The sequence below is a fragment of the Microcebus murinus genome, chromosome 11, assembly GCF_040939455.1.
Source record: "Microcebus murinus isolate Inina chromosome 11, M.murinus_Inina_mat1.0, whole genome shotgun sequence".
NCBI lineage: Eukaryota > Metazoa > Chordata > Mammalia > Primates > Cheirogaleidae > Microcebus > Microcebus murinus.
Window position 1 is genome coordinate 48,177,815 of NC_134114.1, and position 18,908 is coordinate 48,196,722.

Sequence of the window (18,908 nt, forward strand, 5' to 3'; positions counted from 1 at the left end):
TCATTTATTTCCCATTGCTGAGCAGAGTGTTGGCTTCCAAAGAAATTCAAGTCACCCCAAAGGCTGCATCCTCCAGCTCCAGGGAGGACCTTAAGGAGATTCTATGGATGTCTTTGGTGAAAGTTCTTTCTTCTAGTTTTTAGAGGAACTAAGGAAAATGAAGCACCCCATCCTGCATCTTGCTCGTTTACAATCCAGGGTTAGGAGAAAGTAAACTGGAAATGTGAACTCTTTTCATCTTCTGCTTAGCTGATGTACATAGACAATGGTTAGGGCCACAGAGCCCTTTCTTATTCTGGTTGGTCCTAATTAAATACAAGGGTATAATTTATCTTCCTCCTTTTCAAAAGGGTCAAGTCTTTGACTTAACTTTTTAGTTTAAAACAGAAAAAGGCCTTTTGAGAACTTTCCAGGTGTCCAAGCCAGGCACTCTGCCTAAGCCTTATATGTATTTACTGTAATCCTGCTCATAGCCAGACAAAACCAATATTAATGTCTCCATTTATTAATACAATTGAGGAAACTGAGGCCCAGGGCGCTTAAATGGAAACCCGAGATTGGAGATCAGCTCCGTTTGGATCCACACACTGTACCACGGAGTTTCTCCCGTTTTCCTCGAGCACGCTGGTGGGTGCGTGTGTGCGCGCGTGACTGTGCGTGTTTCCTTTTTCTTCCCTATGAAGCCGTCCTTCTGGTCAGTTTTCTTTATTCCACTTTTTAGAGACAAAGTCCAGTTCTTCTCCAAGGTCTCACCTCCCCCTTGCCGTCTCCCTCTGGCGTCCCAAGGACGGCCAGCCACTCCCCCGCTAAGTTTGGAGTCCCAGCCCTTGGCTCCGATTCCCGGCTCCCCTCCCACCCTCCGGGGACCCGTGCCGCGTCCTCGTCCCGAGCGCCCAGCGTTCCTGCGGGACACAGGGGCCCGCGCCTCGGCCCCGCCTCCCCTACCTGACGCCCGCGCGGCCGGGGGCGCCGCAGCCTCCGCCCACCGGCGCGCCGGCCCTGCCATTGGCTCCCCGGGCTGCCCGTCTCCTCCGCTCCGTCCCGGAGGCAGGTTTCGCCGGAGAAGCCGCAGTCCCGGCGGCTCCGGCGCGGCGCGGGAGCACCGTGGAGCGCAGAGCGCGAACCCGAGCGGGCATGTCCCCGCGCTCGGGAGTCCCCGTCGGCCGCCGGGCCCAGGTGGCTGCTAACTTGGCGGCGGGCTCCTGTGGCCCCGTCGCGGCCATGTAGTCGCCGGCGGGGCTCCCTGCAGCCCGGGAGCGGCAGTGCGAGTGAGCCGGAGCCCAGCAGCCCGCGGCTTCCCCGGGAGGCGCTGAGTGCGCGCCGCGCCCCCGCCGCCCCTCGGGCGGCACTTTGGCCCGAGAGGGAAATGGGGGAGAAAGTTTCGGAGGCGCCGGAGCCGGTGCCCCGCGGCTGCAGCGGCCACGGCGCCCGGACTCCCGCCCCTGCGCCGGTCGCCGCGTCCTCGCCGGCTGCTTCCTTGGCCGAGTCCTCCTCGGGCTCAGAAACTCTGTCGGAGGAAGGGGAGCCCGGCGGCTTCTCCCGCGGGCAGCAGCCGCAGCCGCCGCCGGGCGGCGCCCTGGGCGTCCGCCTGCCCGCCGCGTGGGCTCCCGCGCGCGTGCTGCTCGAGCGTGGAGTCCCAGCGCTGCCGCCGCCGCCCCCCGAAGGAGCTGCGCCGCCCGCGCCCCGGGGCAGCAGCGCGTCCCAGGAGGAGCAGGACGAGGAGGTGGGCCCCGCCTTCCCCTGGCTCGCCCCCTCCGGGTCCCGGGCGACCCCAGCTCCCCACTTCGCACGCGGGCTGTGGGCGAGGGCTCGCCTTGGCCTGGAGAGGGGGAGGGACCCCTTGCGCTCTGCCGCGAGCCCTCGGTGATGACAGTTAGGAGCCTCCCTGTGGGTCACTGACTTCCCCGTGGCTGTTACCCCGTGTGTGTCTGTCTACTTGCGCTGCCTAATGGTCTGCTGTTAACATGTCAAAGCGGCAGACTCCTTAATGTCTGTATCCTGCTTTGATCCGTCTGTGAATGGATGCGATCTGGACGCCTGGCATATTCTCACAACTGAGATCTGATTTCCAAAGTGGGAGTTGTTTCCCACCGAAGCGCTTGGGCCAAGGGGGATGGAGGTTGGGGACGGAGAGGCGGGGAGTTGCACGGCGGGGTTTCAGTGTTACCAGCTCCCTGGGGTCTCCCGCGGGTGGTTTTGGGGTGTCGTGGTAGCATCTGTCCCGGGAGAGGAGGGCTCCCCGCGCTTGGGCGGCGGCGGAGGCATGAGCGCCTGCAGCTCCGGTTCGGACTTGTTTCCAGGGTGTCTAGATGAGCGCTTGTCACCAAAGCAAATAGGAAACGTCCCGTCTTGTTCACGGGATGTGTCCTTCTTAGAACTCGTGGGTCGCTTCCTGACACACCGACTTTGGTGTCCTACCGGCTGTTGTCTTTGGCTTTTTTCCTGCTTTTGGAGGACAGTTAAGGAAGCATAAGGTTCTTCGTGTCTTTAAAGATTGTTTGCTTTGGACGTTTCTTGTGGGGAAGTCATCTTGATCAGGCAGGGCCGTAAATAAAACATCATCCTAACATAGCCTCGTCGTGAAATTAATTCCTCAGTGCCGGAGTGGTATTTCCCTGATCTGATTGGGTTAGCTTTAGTAAATGACTGCCTTTGTCCCTTAGAAGCAAGTGGCCGCCCCTGGGTCCCCAGCCTGGAAGCAGAGGCTAGATCTGGCACAAGATGAGAGGAGGCCAGTCCTAACCTGGCAGAGATGGAGCGAGCCTTAGCCGTCATTGGCCAACCTCTTGCAGTAACCATGACCCATTCCTGAATCCCCCCTTCCCCTTTGCAGGATCCTGACTCCTGTTTCTGGTCCAGGGATTTTGGATGGATCTGAAGTTCCAGATTGATCCTAGTGGCAGGATGTTGGGAGTTCTCTGAGTGTTTAACCACTCACCGAGTTATGTCCTGGGAGAGAGGAACAAACCTTTTCCTATACTAGCATTCCTTGCTGGTTATATCTCCCTTTGAAGATGCCGGGCATGTGCCAGATGTTTGTGCTGTGACTTCTGCCTCAACTTTCAGTGATGTCACACTGTCACTGGGAAAACTAGGGAAATACCCTAACTTAATGATTTACCATTAGATTCTAATTTAATATTGTTACTGGTAGAGAAGATGGTAAAGTTAGTTGCCCTGTTTTAGCTGTAAGAGATACAGCCCTGGGGGGCAGTCAGGAACTTCTCAGATCTGATCCCAATTCTGTAGTTGACTTATTGCCTGGCTTCAGGGTGACAGTGTTTTACTTTCTTGGAAGTGGATATAATGATAGCTTATTTCACAGGCAATGCAGTGCAAATTGGTTGTTTGAAACAGTTTGGAAAGTGGAATGACTAAATAACATTGGTCACTGTTTGTGAAATCTCTGAATTGGATGTAAACTGACACAGTATTGCAGTTCGTTGTGTAACTTAACCTGTGGCAAGGGATCCTGGAAATTGTCCAGGAGTGAAATCTTGGCTGGCTCTAAAAATTTTAAAGCGAAACTAAAACTATGGTGGTTTTCTTGTCCTTCCTTAGGAGTAGAGAAGTGCGATAGTCTTGGTGAAAGGGGTTGAAGTCCAGTGTGCATTTTCTGGTGCTTACCCTGGTGAGGGTGTGGTGCAGTGGGTCTTAGCCTTTTGTGGTGTTGTGAGCCTCTTTGAGGATCTAGTGAAAGCTCTCTGGCCCCTCTCCCTAGAAAGCACACACAATTGTAAATACCATTCCAGAGGGTTCAGGAAGGCCAAGTTACAAACAGTTTAGTGGAAAGTCTTGCTTTGATATCTCCCTCTGTCACCTTAATCAGGTGTGGGGTTGTAGACCATTCAACTTCTGTAAGCCTCAGTTTTCTCACCCTTTCAATGGAAATAACAGCAATAGAGTTGGGTATTTTACACACTCCATCTAATTTAATCCTAGCAAAGTAGCTAACATATATAGCATTGAGTGCCAAGTAAGTATTACTAAATATTAATTTTTCAAGTTCTTTTGTGACAAAATTTTATGAAATGGAAGTACAAGGTTGGGCTGTCCTGTTCTTTCATTAATGCGTATTTTATATGCTACCTACTTTCAGAGAATCTGAGGCTATGTCTATTCAGTTTATTCCCATTTTATTAGTATAAGCTGGGAAACAGTTTTCATTTGTCCCAGGTTGTATTTTGACAAGTTACTGTGAATGTAGTGTTATATTATAGCAAGGCACTGAGTATAAAGCACCAAAGGCTTAAGTGTAATTCAGAAAATGGAAAGAAATTTATTTTAAAATTGTTATGTCTAGCTTGGGAAGATTCATTATTTTCCAAAGTTGTTTTTTTTTTTTTTTTAACAGTAACTTGTCTCAATATTAAAAAGCAAAATTCAGGTTTCTAATGTATTATTGTGTGCTAATTTTTTTGACAACCTTGTTAAAGTCATTTTGAATAGGTCAACCATTTGACCTATTTCATATTTTATCTTACTGTCAATATTTGTATAAACTTACTAAATTTCTACACTTAAGTCAGCCTTTTAAGCTACTGGTGTCTTAAAAACAATAGCTTAACATGACACTAATTGCAGTTTGTACTTAATATCAAACACGTGAAAGTTAGAGCTAGAGGGTGACTTTGTTTTAAAAAACTGCATCTGACTTGTCCTTCACCAAGCTTGTGGATTTGGGGTCTCTGGGTGAAGGGCTATCACACTGCATTTCTGACAGTGAAAACAATCTAGATTGGAGGACTGTTTCCTTGATAACGTTTCTGAAATTTGCCTTTAGGCATTCTGCCTTGTCCCTTCTCAAAGCTCTTTGTGGGGGCTCTAATAAAGTACTCCACTGCTGTTTGGTAACCATGTTGATAAACTTGTTGAAGGCAGGAATTTTGTTTTTTATGCCTAGCACGGTGCCTTTAATATATTAGTAGGGGCTCAATAAATATACATTGAATGAATGAGAAAAAAATGACATCTTTAAAAGTAGTTGCACATTTGATTGAAGGGTGACTGTGTGATTCATTTATTTTGTCTGTTGTGAATTATGATGCTCAAATCTCTAGACCTCCCACCAAGAAAAACATTATGCATCACAGCAAAAAATATTATGAAGAGTTTTTCTAGGTAAATTTTGAACAAAGTCAAATCACTGAGCTTTTACTTCGAACACTTTTGAAGGGACTTGTGTATTAACTGTTACTAACTCTGCTTCTCACTGTGTATATTAGAACTTGAAACTTTCAGAGATTCTTAGAATGGTAGAAAGGGCTTAGTAGCTAAAGGATTTCCAACTCAATATATACAACCTATTTATACTCTGCTGCACTAAGGGATTTATTTTATTGGCATAAGGTGGGAAACAGTTTTTCCTTATTAACAATAGGCACAGTTATGGGATGTCTTTAAACTCTTCTATTAAATGAAATATGAGTGTGAGGATTGCTTTTAACATCATTTTGGGTGTGTCTGTGGGTTCCCACATGGTAGTAATGCAGTGGGTGAGTTTCTGATGGTGTTGGTTAAGAGGCTAGATGGCAAGAAACAACCATGAATCCAGCAAAGCTTTTCATTGAATTTATATTTTATTAATCACAGCAGCTACATAATACAGAAAGAGAAGTAGTGCATAAATCTTGGCGTATTTATTATTTAATCTACTTTTGGACTCACTGCTTCAGATCAGAAAGTCACTCAATTAACTGAACAGTATATGTTCACTGTGACTCTGTGTGAGGGATCATCCTGGGCACAGAGATGGTTTTGACCTCAGGGAGCTTCTCTAGTGGGGGAGATAGTCACTAAATGCATGGTTATTAATTAATTGGTTTTAAAGGTGGCCAGTGGGGGAACAGGCTGTAAGGGCGTGTGTGACCATACTCATTGAGTCTGGAGTTATGGACTGCCTCACTGAGGAAGTGATGTGTGAGCCCCACCCAGAGGATGAGTAGGAGTCAGATGGCGGAAGGGAAGGGATAGGCATGACCCAGGTAGCAGAGGCCCTGAAGCTGGAGAGAACATGGTGGGTCAGTGGCTCTGAGAGGAATCGGGTTGTTTGGCGTGGAGGAGAGGAGAACCTGGCTTCAGATGACATTTGAGAGAGCAGCAGAAGCTGGGTCATACAGAGCTGTTTGGACATTCTTCTAGGGGCACTGGGAACCTATGAAGGATGTGAAGCAAGGAAGTAGCTTGATCAGATTTGCGTTTGGGGACAGCCAAGGCAGCATGAAGCCCACCTGTTGGGAAATGTTGCAATAGCCTATCAAATTGTTCCAGAATTTTAATTGATAAGCTAAGAAGATGATTGTTTAGTAAATGCTATGTACATGAGACAGGGGTCACTGGTGGTAGTTTAGGTACTCCAGGCAGTTACATAAGAAATATAATAGGAAAAGAATTTAACTCAATTCAAGAGAACATCTTAGTGTGAATATTAATACTACTTTTCACTGGGATGTTGTCTCAGGCCTGGTATTTTCTTGAAGGAAGAACTTCATTGCCGTGAGTGGAGAGAAAGAAGAGGGCCTTGCAAATGCTCGTTTCCATAGTAAATTTTGGGGGATGCATTTACCCGAGGTGAGCAGATGGGGAGGTGGTCTGAGATGGTGCCTCCCTGTTGACAAGAAGCGTGGAGTTTGGGTGCCAACACACATCACCAGAGTCTGGCTTGTTAGCTTGGATTTTCCTAGAGCGGGAAGGGCCAGCATCAAAGAACTGGCTTGCACCCTTTCTATCTCTGCTTTCAGGTATTCCAGGTAATACCCAGTGTTTATATGTAGCCTGTGACAAAGGCTGTCTATCCACTCAGACTCAGTGTACAAAGTACGTGAGTCCAGTTTTTGTCTAGTTTGGTCCTGTAGGGAAGTGCATGGAAGTGGGGTGCAAAGAGAGTAAACTGGAGAATGAATCCTTGCAGAACATGCCTCACAGTGAGCCATGTCCATGACCCAGTGGCCTGGCCTTCGAGAACGCTGAGGGGGAGGTGTGTGTGCATCTTAGAAGAGATGATTGTACTTTTTTGATAAAAGCCGCCCTGTGTCATTTCTGATCACATTCTCACATTCCATAGTGTTGTCCAGAAAGGGCTCGTGTTCCTTTCCTTCAGCCCTTCAGAGCCAGCAGCCAGTGTTCCCCTGCTCTGGGGTCAGGGTCTGTAGTGACTAAGGGTACAGACTTATGAGCCTGGGTTAGCCGCTAAGGGGCCAGGTGACCTTTGCTATTTCCTCATCTGTGGAATGGGCATGTAATATTTGTTACTGAGGGTCGTTGCGGGACTAATGACATGTTTTATGCAGAGTACCCAGCATGATGCCTGGGAGTAGTAAGCACCCCATTATGGTGTCTGTTGCTGTCACCGAGTATGGAAAAGCTGGTTTATGCAGTGTTGGTACCATCAGGACCACAGCCAGGTATGCAGGAGACCTAGGAGTCCCCCTCTGAGGGCTGTGCTGCCATTTGGCAGTCCCAGCAGGCCCTTTCATTCATGAGTAGATGGATACGTAACATAGTTATCTCTTTTAATTTCATGGACAGAGCATTTCTTATGAGGTACTAACAGCACAGCTTTATGGTGTATGATCCATTAACCCTTCTATTAAGATACTATCTCTCTTTTGCTTATGGAACCTGCTCTTAGTGATCAGTTATTAAATAATATCCTAAAAGACTCTATGAACATGTAAATTACTAGCTGCACCCCGGGATTTAGTCAGAAGGCAGCATGTCAACTGTGTGCTGAGGTGAGATCCCCATGTACTTTGCTTAAGCTCCCTAGATAATGATTTGGTGGCTGAGAAGGAAGTGAGAAGGAAATCAGGTGATCATCTGGAAGTCAACTTTGGTTTATCTAACCATGGGAGGGAGCAAGGCAGTTGGCTAGAAGCCAGCACAACTTCTCAGAGGGGAAATGTATTAGAAAGATGATAGAACTTTCCAAAATGCAAGAACGTATGTATGCAAATTACCCAACAGAAATTCCGTTTTATTCCTTGGGACAGTATAAACATTTCGGTTTTTAAGACAAAAAAGGCAAATAATCTAGGAACACTTTTGCTATAACTCAAATGCCGGTGCAATGACAGCAATGCACTTCTCTTCCAAATACCTGGTGGTCTGCCTTGTGTACTTGGTCAGGTTGACATTTACAGAGCTTTGCATCATTTAGTTCAAAGACTCTTATTCTCTTTTATGTGTCCAGTATTTTGTCCATGGTTTCTTATCTGGTAATGTTATTTTAGGTTAAAGCATTACATAAAACACAAGATGAAGCAGAAGTTGGTTTCTCCAACAGCTGCTGTGCATTTGTTTTTCTCCCTCTCTTTGCCCTTCTCTCACCTGGTTCAGAATTCCCAGGAAGGATTGGACAGTAGTCACCTGTGCTTCGAGGGTTAGAGGAAAAAAAATCATGCCTTAAATGTAAAATACTGGCTCAGGACTGTGGTCACTGGTACGTACACATACTCTGAAGTCACATTAAGTGTATAGAGCTTGTATGAAATTCCTGGTGGCTTCTCTTAATGAAAAGCAGCCACTGCTTATTTAATGATTTGAATTCATAACCAGACATGTGTCTGTGAGACAGCTTATAAATTTGTACCCTAGGCCTGTACTCTTGCTAGCCCATCAATTCCCCTCTCAGACACAGTCGATATAATTTTGATGACGGTACTTACTTCCACTGAACCTTTCAGCCCAAATGCTTTGTAATGATATTGGGGGAGGGGGGATTGAGGGTAGGTGGGAGGGAAGATGGAAATACTGACAAATTGGGCTTCTTTTCTCAACTAATTTCATAGGCCGTCATGTGGAAAATGAAAATTTAATTTTAATGTTCTTTGTAATTTAGCAGTGTTTTCCATGGAAAGCAAGATCACAAGTGCACCCAATGTAGTTTGGGTAGATGAGCGTGTGTTAACAAACTCACATCAGATGTGGGGCTTTTGGCCTCTCCCTTAGAACTTGGTTAGCTACTTTTTTTTAATAAGCTGAGAATTTAGGTATGCAGTTCCTTCTAGGCTGATGATTTTGTGCCTTTCTATGTTTGTCTAAAAAAATACTCATCATATCTGGGGCTTTTGGTCTTAACATTTATCTTTTCAGGCATTTCTTTATACAGAGGCAGATGCACCTTCTGCAGTGCAGGAAGGGCCCCCGGCCTTCCTTATCAGCGGTTGGAAAACACAGTTAAATTGGGTTAGAATTGGAGGTTAAACTCTTGTGTCACTGTACGCCGTCGTTGAGACTGATGCTCACAAAAGCCGCAAATTTCAAATGACTTCTTAGAGCAGACCTAGCCAGCTAAGCTACACGAAAGTATTGAAATGGAATGCAGTTGTGACGAAATCCATTTTGTGTTTGAAGGTTAAACGATTAATTTCACAAATTGGTTCTATATGAATATATTAGTTCCATGGAAACATATGTAGTTCTCAGACACACAACACAAACTCACAGAATTTGGTTTTCACTCATAGTTTTAGCTGGGGTGGCTTAATTGAAATAACCTGAGTCCTCATCGGGGGCTTTTGTTTTGAAAGCCCAGCTCTGAGGAGACTCATTTAGATGCAGCCGCAGCCGAGAAGAGAGGAGGAGGAGAGGGTTGCTCCAGGAAAAGCTCAGCTCTTCAGAAAGAACCACTGAAAGGTTTTTACTTTAGGAGGAGGATTTCCGACGTCCCAAATGATTAGTGTACATCCCGGGAAAACCCAAGAAAATGCTGTCCTCTTGGCTCTTAGCAGCCTGGTAGGAGGAAGCACCATGTTACGTCAGTGCAATTTTACTTTGAAAACAGAATGAAAGAGTGTGAAAAAGTGAATGAGGGGAAACTTATTTGCTGAGTAAGAAAAGACTCTTTGCCCCACATTTTGGTGCTTTATCTATCTACTGTTCAAGATATTACCTTGGTACACTTAATGTCCCATTTTATTTCCTTGGAATTTGTTGATTATTTGTTCTACAGGCATTGGCCACGTTACCCTAATAAGGTACCCCAGTTCCTCGTTGGTTAGGGAGGGGGCTAGTCCCCAAAGAGCCTGTAGGACCTTTTGGAACCAGCTTTAATCCACGGTAACGTTAGGTCCTAGGCACGATGCACATTCCATATCAGAGAACAAGAGATAAAATGGGAATTACAACTCTTGATTTTTTTCTTCACAAAAATGCTAATATCATTTTTAAGATTTCCATTTCTAACATTAAAACATTTCTGCTTGGAGAAAACTTAGCACACCTGTGTGAGCAGCCTGAGGGGCAACAATTTTAAAATTATGGAGTAAGACTGATTGAGAAGAGTTATGCCCATAGAGTAACACGGCAATTAGTAAACTGCTAAAATACTGTTTTATATTCTTTTAAAATTATTTCAGAATCATCACTTTCTGTGTATTAGGTTATCTGTCATTCTTTGTTCTAATTCTTTCTTCTTTCATTTTCCCCTTCTCTCTATATAGCTTGGTCATCGGAATTTTAAAAAGAGCATGGCAAACCACTTTAGCTAGAAGATTGTAGAAAAACCTTTGTTAAACAGAATGCAGGGAAGACGCCTTCTTTGGTTACTGAATTTTATGATTCACTGAAGATTAATTTGAAAGCTCTTTTTGTTATCACCTTGTTGCTTACCTTTTTTCCCCTATAATGTCATGGTGTGTTTTCCTGCTCTATTCAGTGCTGAACAAGCTAATTTTTCTTTCTTTCTTTTTTTTTTTTTTTAATGATTGGACATCTTGTAGTGCTTTAGGGCTCTCACTCTGGGCATCAATCATCTTTAAAAACTATTGGAGATGTGAAAGTATATATGAAGAAGTAGAAAGTGAGTATAAAATTATGTGTGTTGTTAACAAAAGTAGTTATCTTTTTTTCCTAACCTTAACAGTTGAAGATAGCAAAATAAGTTCTGTTTTCTGAAGGTTGTATGGCATTATCTTTGTTCCTGAGTTATACCAGGCCTCATGATGTGTTAGTTTTGTGGATTTCTTACAGTTTGCACAGCCCTTTCTCATGTCGTTTCAACTGTTTTCTCATTCCCATTTTGTATACCTTTCTTTTCTTAGTTAATAGTTCATAAATCTATCTCCCCTGTTAGACTGTGAGTCCCTTAGGGAGGGAACAATGACATATCAATTCAAATCTGTGCAATAGGAAGAGTTCACAGCATATAATGGATAATATACATTACACAAAATTACAATTGAAGCATAGTGTATGTCAAGACACCATTCTGAATGCTTCACGTGCATTTACTCATTTAATTGTTACACAAGTCTTTTTGAGGTTCAATTGCTAATTAATTTGGTCCACACTACCATACTGTAGCTAAGTGACCTGTTCAGCCTCATATGAGTGATGAGGAGGAGAATAATGGAGAGGAACTGGGAGAGGAGCAGGTTTGAGGAGACGGGGAACCCCTTGGTCATCTCTGCATTCCAGAGCCGAGCACAGAGACTGCTGTGGTGTGATGCACACAATAAATGGTGGCTGAATGAAGGATTGGTACCCCTCTCAGGATGAGTCCCTGTCATTTGGCATAAGAGTTTAGATTAAATGTCTGTTGGGTTTTAAGTCATTAACTAAGGGGAGAATGGGTTTCTACAAATGGAAAAGTTGGACTATACACCAATTCTTATTTTCCTGTTGGCTTCAGGAAACTATATTCTGCTAGAATAAATTTTGGTTATTCATTAAAACCACACGTGTAGCATTTATTTGGCCATATGTTTAAAGGACTTATTTTCGTTTCTGATGAAATATTGACAGCTGGCTTTAGAATGTTACCAGTGCTACTGGGCTGGACTCGGTTTTCGGGATAAAGCTGCTGTAAGTGGAAATGGATTGCAGGAATTCTGGCAGTTTTATTAGTAGTGGAAGAGTTGGCATGCAATTTGGGAGATCTGAACTCTTGCCTTGGCTCCTCATGTGTGAAGTTATAAGAGGCCCTTTTTAGCTCCAGCTCAAGTTTTTTGTTTACTTCTGCCTATGAAAATATTTTTTATTTTAATTTTTTTTAAGAGTCTGGTTTTATTGCCCATGTCCGAGGGCAGTGGCATGATCGTAGCTCACTGCCACCTCAAACTCTTGGGCTCAAGTGATCCTCTTGCCTCAGCCTCCCAAGTAGCTGTGACTATAGTCATGCACCACCACGCCCAGCTAATTTTCGCATTTTTTGTAGAAACAGGGTCTCCCGCTGTGTTGCTCAGGCTAGTCTCCAACTCTTGAGCTCAAGCAATCCTCCTGCTTTGGCCTACCAAAGTGCTAGGATTACAGGTGTGAGCCATCATGCCAGGCAAAATATTACTTGAAAAATTTTTTTAAAGTTTTTGTCAACTTATAATTTGCTATGCAACTGTTCATTGACATTTTTCTTTTGACAACAAACTTGAGAATCGATTGCGTTTTCTAATTGGTGAATAGGCATATATTCTTTCCCCTCCAGCTTTATTAAGGTATAATTGACAAAAATAGTATTACTGTATGTTTACAGTGTACAATGTGATGTTCTGATGTATGTACACATAGTGAAATTAAGCAAATTATCATATTGATCACCTTGCATTCCTTTGGTGTGTGGAGAGAACATTCAGATCTGTGCACATATTCTTGACAGGAATTCTCACAAGGACACTTTAAGGATTGTTCCTTTCAGATTATGCTGACTTAAACTTACAGGAGAAAAAAATGGTTTACTTATATGCTCCACGTCTATTCATCATTTGCAATTATCTGGTATGTTTCTGTGTGTATCCCTAAGTGTTGGGGGTACTGTCTCTTACCTCCTGCAAAAGGGTTTGGCTCCAGACAACAAGGTCAGTTCCGTGTCTTGATGCTGGAGCATGGTGTCGTCCATCTCACCCATTCAACTCCTCGGGCTTCTGCGTAGTTTTTGAAATACTTAAATTCTCTAATCTCTTGAGCACGAAGCTTCGGTTTTAGAATAAGTCTTGTAATAGAAGACTGGTTTGGCCAGCAGGGGAATGTGGATGGAGAATGTGAGCCCCTTTTCAGTGCAAGGTAACTTTAGGGCTTATTAATTAGGGTCCTAAATGTCCGACCTCGAACTGTCCTTTAGAAAATGCTGTGGCGTGACTCTTTGTTGAATTATTTTTGAAATAACGTAATTTTTAACACCAGAAGTCATCGTTCTGGATGGAATTAAAAAATATATATATATTTTTTGATGCTAGTTCCTGGAGGCTCTGACTGCAGAAATTTTCTCCCTTAAAGTTTCTCTGCAAATCCTTGTATCAGTGGCAGAATCCACAGGCTCCAAAAAAAAAAAAAAAAAAAAAAAAAAAAAGACTTGGGTTTGGAATTTGCTTGCTGCTTGGAATTATTTTCCTTGTGCTACATGTCACAAGGCTGTCACTACTGTGTCCTAGACCAACAACTTCTGATTTTAAAGATCATTCTTTTATTTACAAGACTGGTATGCTTGCTGCTCTTCCAGGCAGCCAGGGCAGGGCCCTCCTGTATGTTTTGGACCTTAGCTGCCCAGCCCTTGATGTGGACTAAAGTCTGTTTGTGAAGTTAAATTGGAATCTAGAATCTATCAAGTTTTTTTTTTTTTTAAACCAACATGCTTATTTTTTTTTAAACCAGAGGCTGGTAGCTAAGGCCTAAGCTTGTTTCATAGGTTTGTTTGAAAGTCAGTTGGAGTATGTGGTCCCATAGAGACATAATTTTAAATGATGATTTAGTTTCTGAATCAGCCTACAAAAAAGCCTAATTAGCTCCCAGAATGGGGATGATAAAGTCCTAGAAATGGGATAATAGTCCTAGAAATGGTGAAGACAGAATTTTGGAACAGAAAGATCAAAGGACGTTTTACAACCTGTATTCGCTATATTCTAGGGAATATAGAGGTCGAGTGAATACCTGGGTCCCCTGACTCTGTCAGCTGCTCCCACCCCTGGGTGCGCTGCCAACTCTAGCTCTTTGCTTCCAACATGAGTTCTATTTGGGATGCTGGGGGCAGGTCTGTTTTCTCTGTAGCACTGGGAACAGTACATCGGCTTCTGGAGTGGATGACTACAGCACAGGTCATTCTCATTCTCACACCTGGAGGAGCAGGCCTTACCCTCCAGGTGTTCTCAGTTAGTGAACAGGTGCGCTGGGAGGGGAACCTACACCCTCAGCAGCCATGAGGTGGCTCTGGAGAACCTTCTGGAGCTATGGCAGTGACCTTTATCTTTAGGACACCTTCATGTATGGCTAAGACCCCTTCACATATGGGGGTGAGTAATTTCAACCCAAAGCATCTCCTATCACTTTTCGGTTCGCTACAAATGGGGGAGGCCAGTGAAGGCTCAGAATTTAAGGTAGAAGGTGGTGACAAGCCACCTTCAGAGAATCCATGTCTTTTTAAATAAACCAAGCACTATTACTAGAAACAATGAAAACTGAGGGGTTTTTGTCCAAAACTATTTTTTTGTAATAGTTTCCTCATATTGAAAATGTTTTAATTTGCATGGTCAGTCTTCCTTCACCAGCAGACTTTAAATTCTACCGTGGTTTCTCTTGTGGCTTAACTCAGGTAATGGGATAGCACTTGTAGATGAGGCTTTATATAATTCTGGTGAGGACCATGCGCTCCAAGGTGTGTTTTTAGGGGCCTCTTTGTTTTGGAACCCAAATGCACAGAGTTTGAGGACAGATGTCCAGATCACTCCAACTAGAGGATGTTTTATTCATATGCTGTCAGCTGCTTGTTTTCTCTCTTCCTTCCCTGTCTCCATCCTCTTGTGAGAGGGTTAAAGCTGACTTGTGGAATTAGTGCAATTTGTTCTTTTAAGAGATGGCAAAAGCCCCATCAAAATTGTTTATAGCCACGTTCTAGCAATGAGTGTGATTCCATCAGAGCCTCTCTCAGTGTCCCTTTAGAGATCTTCTGTGGTAATTAAAAGGAAAGTGAAACACAGATTTATTAAGATGATAAATACAGGTTTACCAAGTGACTTTATAATGAGAGGTGTAAACCGTGCTGGGAACATCAGGAGGTGGTCACTTTGTACTCCGGGAAAAACCTGTAATCAGATGGGCACTGTCTTGAATTGTTAAGATACTGTTACCTGCAGTTTTTAGACATTTGTTTTGACACTTATGGACACCTGAGGATGTAAATTTAATTGCTGCTGCTTTCTTGGTGGGCTTGAATGAAAAGTGGCAGATGATATAACAATAGCCACGAAGATGTAGTTTTTTTAAAACTTAAGTTTCATGGGTGTTCAAAATTTTATTTCTAAGTGTATAATATGGATTAATGACTCTTAAAGCATTACTCCTGGGTCTTGGGCGATCAGAATAATGTGGATTTTGAGTGGTAGCTCTAACAGCTGCTCACTTTAGGATAGCCTAGAAAATGAGGGCTTGATTACAGTGGGGTTTCATGTGTGTGGCTCATTTAACCCAAACTTGCTGGGTGTAGCTGTAGCTCTGGTGGTATTAGAGTTCTGGGGTGGCGAGTGAGCTGGGCCAAATCACCTTCTGGGGTGTAGGTTTCTTTTCTGCAGGGCTCCATTTTCTTCCCCTTCTGCAGGACAGAAAGGGAGAAAATACTGTTAGAGTACTGGATGGCCTAGTATATAGGGCTCTGGGGAGTAAGGGTGTTATCTTTGGACAGGTGCTGGGGAGGACTTCTTATTGGAGGGGAGGTGTGGGACTCCCTCATACCTTGGCTGCTGCTAACCCTTCTTGCTATGGGAGTGGAGCTGGTGTGAAACTACCTGTTCTCTTTAATTTTCAAGTCAGCTATCATTTACTGAATTTTACTTCTTGCAAAGCACTGTAGGAATTGGTGGGTGGGGAGAGAAGGGAGATACAAAAGATGTGGTCCGTGCCCATAGCAGCCTGCAGTTGGGTTAGGAGACAGTGCACAGAGAGCAACTTGAGCGGAATGTGCTCGGTGCACTATTAATTGAGAAATGTGAGTCAGGATGAAAGGTGGATAGGAGAGGGAACCAACAACAGAACAATCAACCTGACGGGGTTTATCTGGGCTTGGATTTTCTGTGGTGCCTTGAAGATTTTAAGCCTTGGAGAGGAGAAAAGGAATTTATACAAGGTTTAAATTATTTGGCATATCAGATATGTTTGCTAGAGATAGTTACAGTCTTAGGGAAGTTGTCTATTTTTCTCTTTAAAAATAATATTGAGAAGGAATAGTAATCGACAGGTTAGTTTTTCCATGTTTATGAGTAACTCTTTGTGCCTATGTAACTTAAAATTGCTGGTACAAAATGTACTACCAGAATCATAGTGTGTTCTCTAATACCACCTTATTTATGGCTTCATAACTTTCTAATCAAGAGTATTTTTTGAAGATTTATATTTCCCTAGGTTATTAAGCAACATTTACAGTTAATACTTAGCCATTGTCTTAAGGAACTTCTTTGTCTTTGTCCTGAGGCCAGAGTTCAGCAAGAACGTAAGTTGGATAAGAATGAGTTACTTGGTAACTCATTTTTTAATAATATTTCTTTGTATTTTCTTCTCTTGCTTCGGGATATATTTTGGTTACTTGTTACTTGAAATTTGCCAAGTTTAGAGCAGTGATGATTTTGGCCCAGTTAGAATTTCAAATAATGTTTCAGTACACCCCCCCCCCCCCATTTCTCCCTTATAAAGCAGAACCTGTGATCCTATGAGGTGGTTACCCTGGGCCTCAAACCCGTGAGGGTAGCCAGTTGCCAGTGTTTGTAGATGGGGGGAAGTCAGCCCACCAAGGATAAAACCTGGTGTCTGACCTCAGTATTCTACAAGCATGAGGAAAACTTCCTTCCTCTCAAAGAGTTGGCGCATGCCAGTCGTGTTCTGCTGGTCTGTGACAGGGTCACTGCTTCCAAAAGCCACACACAGTACAAAGCAAGGCAGCAAAAGGGGACTGGTGGAAATGGGTTTGTAATAGGAGTGGGGGGAAAACAAAAAGGAGAAGGTGCTACTTATGAATATCTAAGCCCAGGTGGAACACTTAGGGCAGTTCTGCTTTTATAATTAACATTAAGCTCCCAAATGAATTTAACTTTTTGCCCCACTTGCTCTTTCCTGGCCAGCACATCTTATCCTTCACCTTCCCGTCAGGAAAAATCACTACAAAAGCAGCCTGTGAGGCCCCGTGTGAGTGTCTGGCCAGCTCCACTACTGCTTCAAAGATTCTCTGTCCCAGTTATTTTTATTAAAACCACAGTGTGTACTCTGGACTTTTGAAATTTGTTGCTGCAACTCTGTCAATCTTGACTCTGAAAACTAAATATTCTCACTGTCCACACAGAGCTTGCAGACAACCCAGTAAATGCATGAAATGGTGGAACAGAAGCTATTCCTGTAAGACGTTAGTCTTCTGGCATGTGAAGTCAAGGAGTTTATTAGCCTCTATTAAAATAGCCCGTATGAAAACAATATTTGGGGTCTCTAGAATTCGTTGACTCTTGATGAGGGCAATGAGGTCTCAATCTTCAATTTTGAAAAAAATCTTTATTAGAGGTTTTCCGTGTTGCAGAACAGACTAACATTCAAGGGACCTCCAATTTTCTCATTCTTTGGAGAGCAAATTCTCTCCTGCTGTTTTAACTGGCAGGTTTCTTTTGTGCCAAAAAGAGAAAAAGGCATGGTACTTCCTACACCTCCCAACGTTATGGGACTGCTAGGACAGAGGTTTGGGGAGGGCAGGGACCTCCTGGTACACGTGCTTGGAGAGGTCCAGAGCCCCCCCCCTCATGTTGGGAGGTGGTGGGTGCTTCTACTGGAGATGTTTTTATCTGCAGCATCCTTTCTCGTGCTTTGTTTGGGGTGGAGATACATGTGGCAAGATAATCTTTTTTGAGCTATTAAATCTATCTCTTGCTCTTTGCTTTTTCTGTTCTGGTATTTCAAGCAGGAACTGGGACCCTTGTAATTCCTTGCCTTAGGCATACTTGCCTGGCAGGAAACTGAAGCAGTTTGAAGTTGAGACTCTTTAGTCTCTTTTTTAAAAGTCTAAACCTGTAGAAGAGCAAATGCTGTGCATCCTGGGGTGGAAGGTGGTTTCCTTTTGAGAGCGGGGGTGGGGGGGGTGGAGGGGGGAGAGCAGATTCCCCAGACCAGGAAGGGGTCAAGGTTGGGTCATTATAGGGGTTGGGACCCAGTGAACCTCTTGGTGGCAGCATGAGGCAAGGGAGGAGGACACTGGCCACTTGGTGGGCCTGGGGAGGCTGCATTTTAGACACCTGGGAGTCCTGCCTTGGCAAGGTTCTGGTGTAACAGGTGGGGCATGGAAGCATGGATGTGTTCGCTTCCAGGGGTCCATGGTTGACTGTGAGCATTTCAGCAGTAGGCATGACAGGGTGGAGGCCCTTCCCTTTGGGTGACATCCCAGGAACAGCTCTAAGGGATCAGTTCCTACCATGGGCCTTGGAGTTGGAATTAATTTGATCTCAAGAAAAGAGTGGTTATTTTTGCACACCTGACTTGGTGTGTTGAGATTTTATACCTGCTGTACTGATCGAAACTTGGGTTCCTGGAAATGCCTAGATGTGATACTATATAGCCCATAAACTTAAGCTCTTGGTTCTGCTCTTCTGTGTAATTTTACTAAAGATTGAAGTGTCAAGAGCCAGACAAATCGGAGGGATGCATGGGAGCTCAGCTTCTCTCACCTCCAAGGTCATGTGCTACCCCCAGCAAGGTGGTGGCTTCTTGGGCATTCCTCAGGGAAAGCACTAACTTGTCGTGCTGGGAAGTCCTCCCCTCTCTAGACTGTGGGCTACACCAGAGCAGAGCCCTCTCCTTGTCTTATTCATCTTTGTAGCCACAGCAGTTGCCTCCCAGTAGGCAGTAAATCTTTGAATAAATACATGCACAGAGGAAACTTTGCAGCTTAAGGGAAGCTGAAGCTCTGACATGAATGCCAGCCCTGAAAGATGGATACTAAAGGACTCCAGGAGAGAGGT

General features: G+C 44.2%; 1 protein-coding gene across 4 annotated transcripts in view; it reads left to right on the plus strand.

Annotated features, from left to right (window-relative positions):
* Positions 1 to 1,044: 1,044 nt before the first annotated feature.
* MAST4 (microtubule associated serine/threonine kinase family member 4) overlaps positions 1,045 to 18,908 on the plus strand; it is a 516,707-nt gene continuing 498,843 nt past the window's right edge. For all 4 annotated transcript variants that reach the window (XM_076008062.1, XM_076008063.1, XM_012784115.2 and 1 more), the window contains exon 1: positions 1,045 to 1,723. In XM_076008062.1, coding sequence (XP_075864177.1) covers positions 1,367 to 1,723 — 357 coding nt within the window. In that variant the 5' untranslated portion in view covers positions 1,045 to 1,366. The remainder of the gene's footprint in view (positions 1,724 to 18,908) is intronic.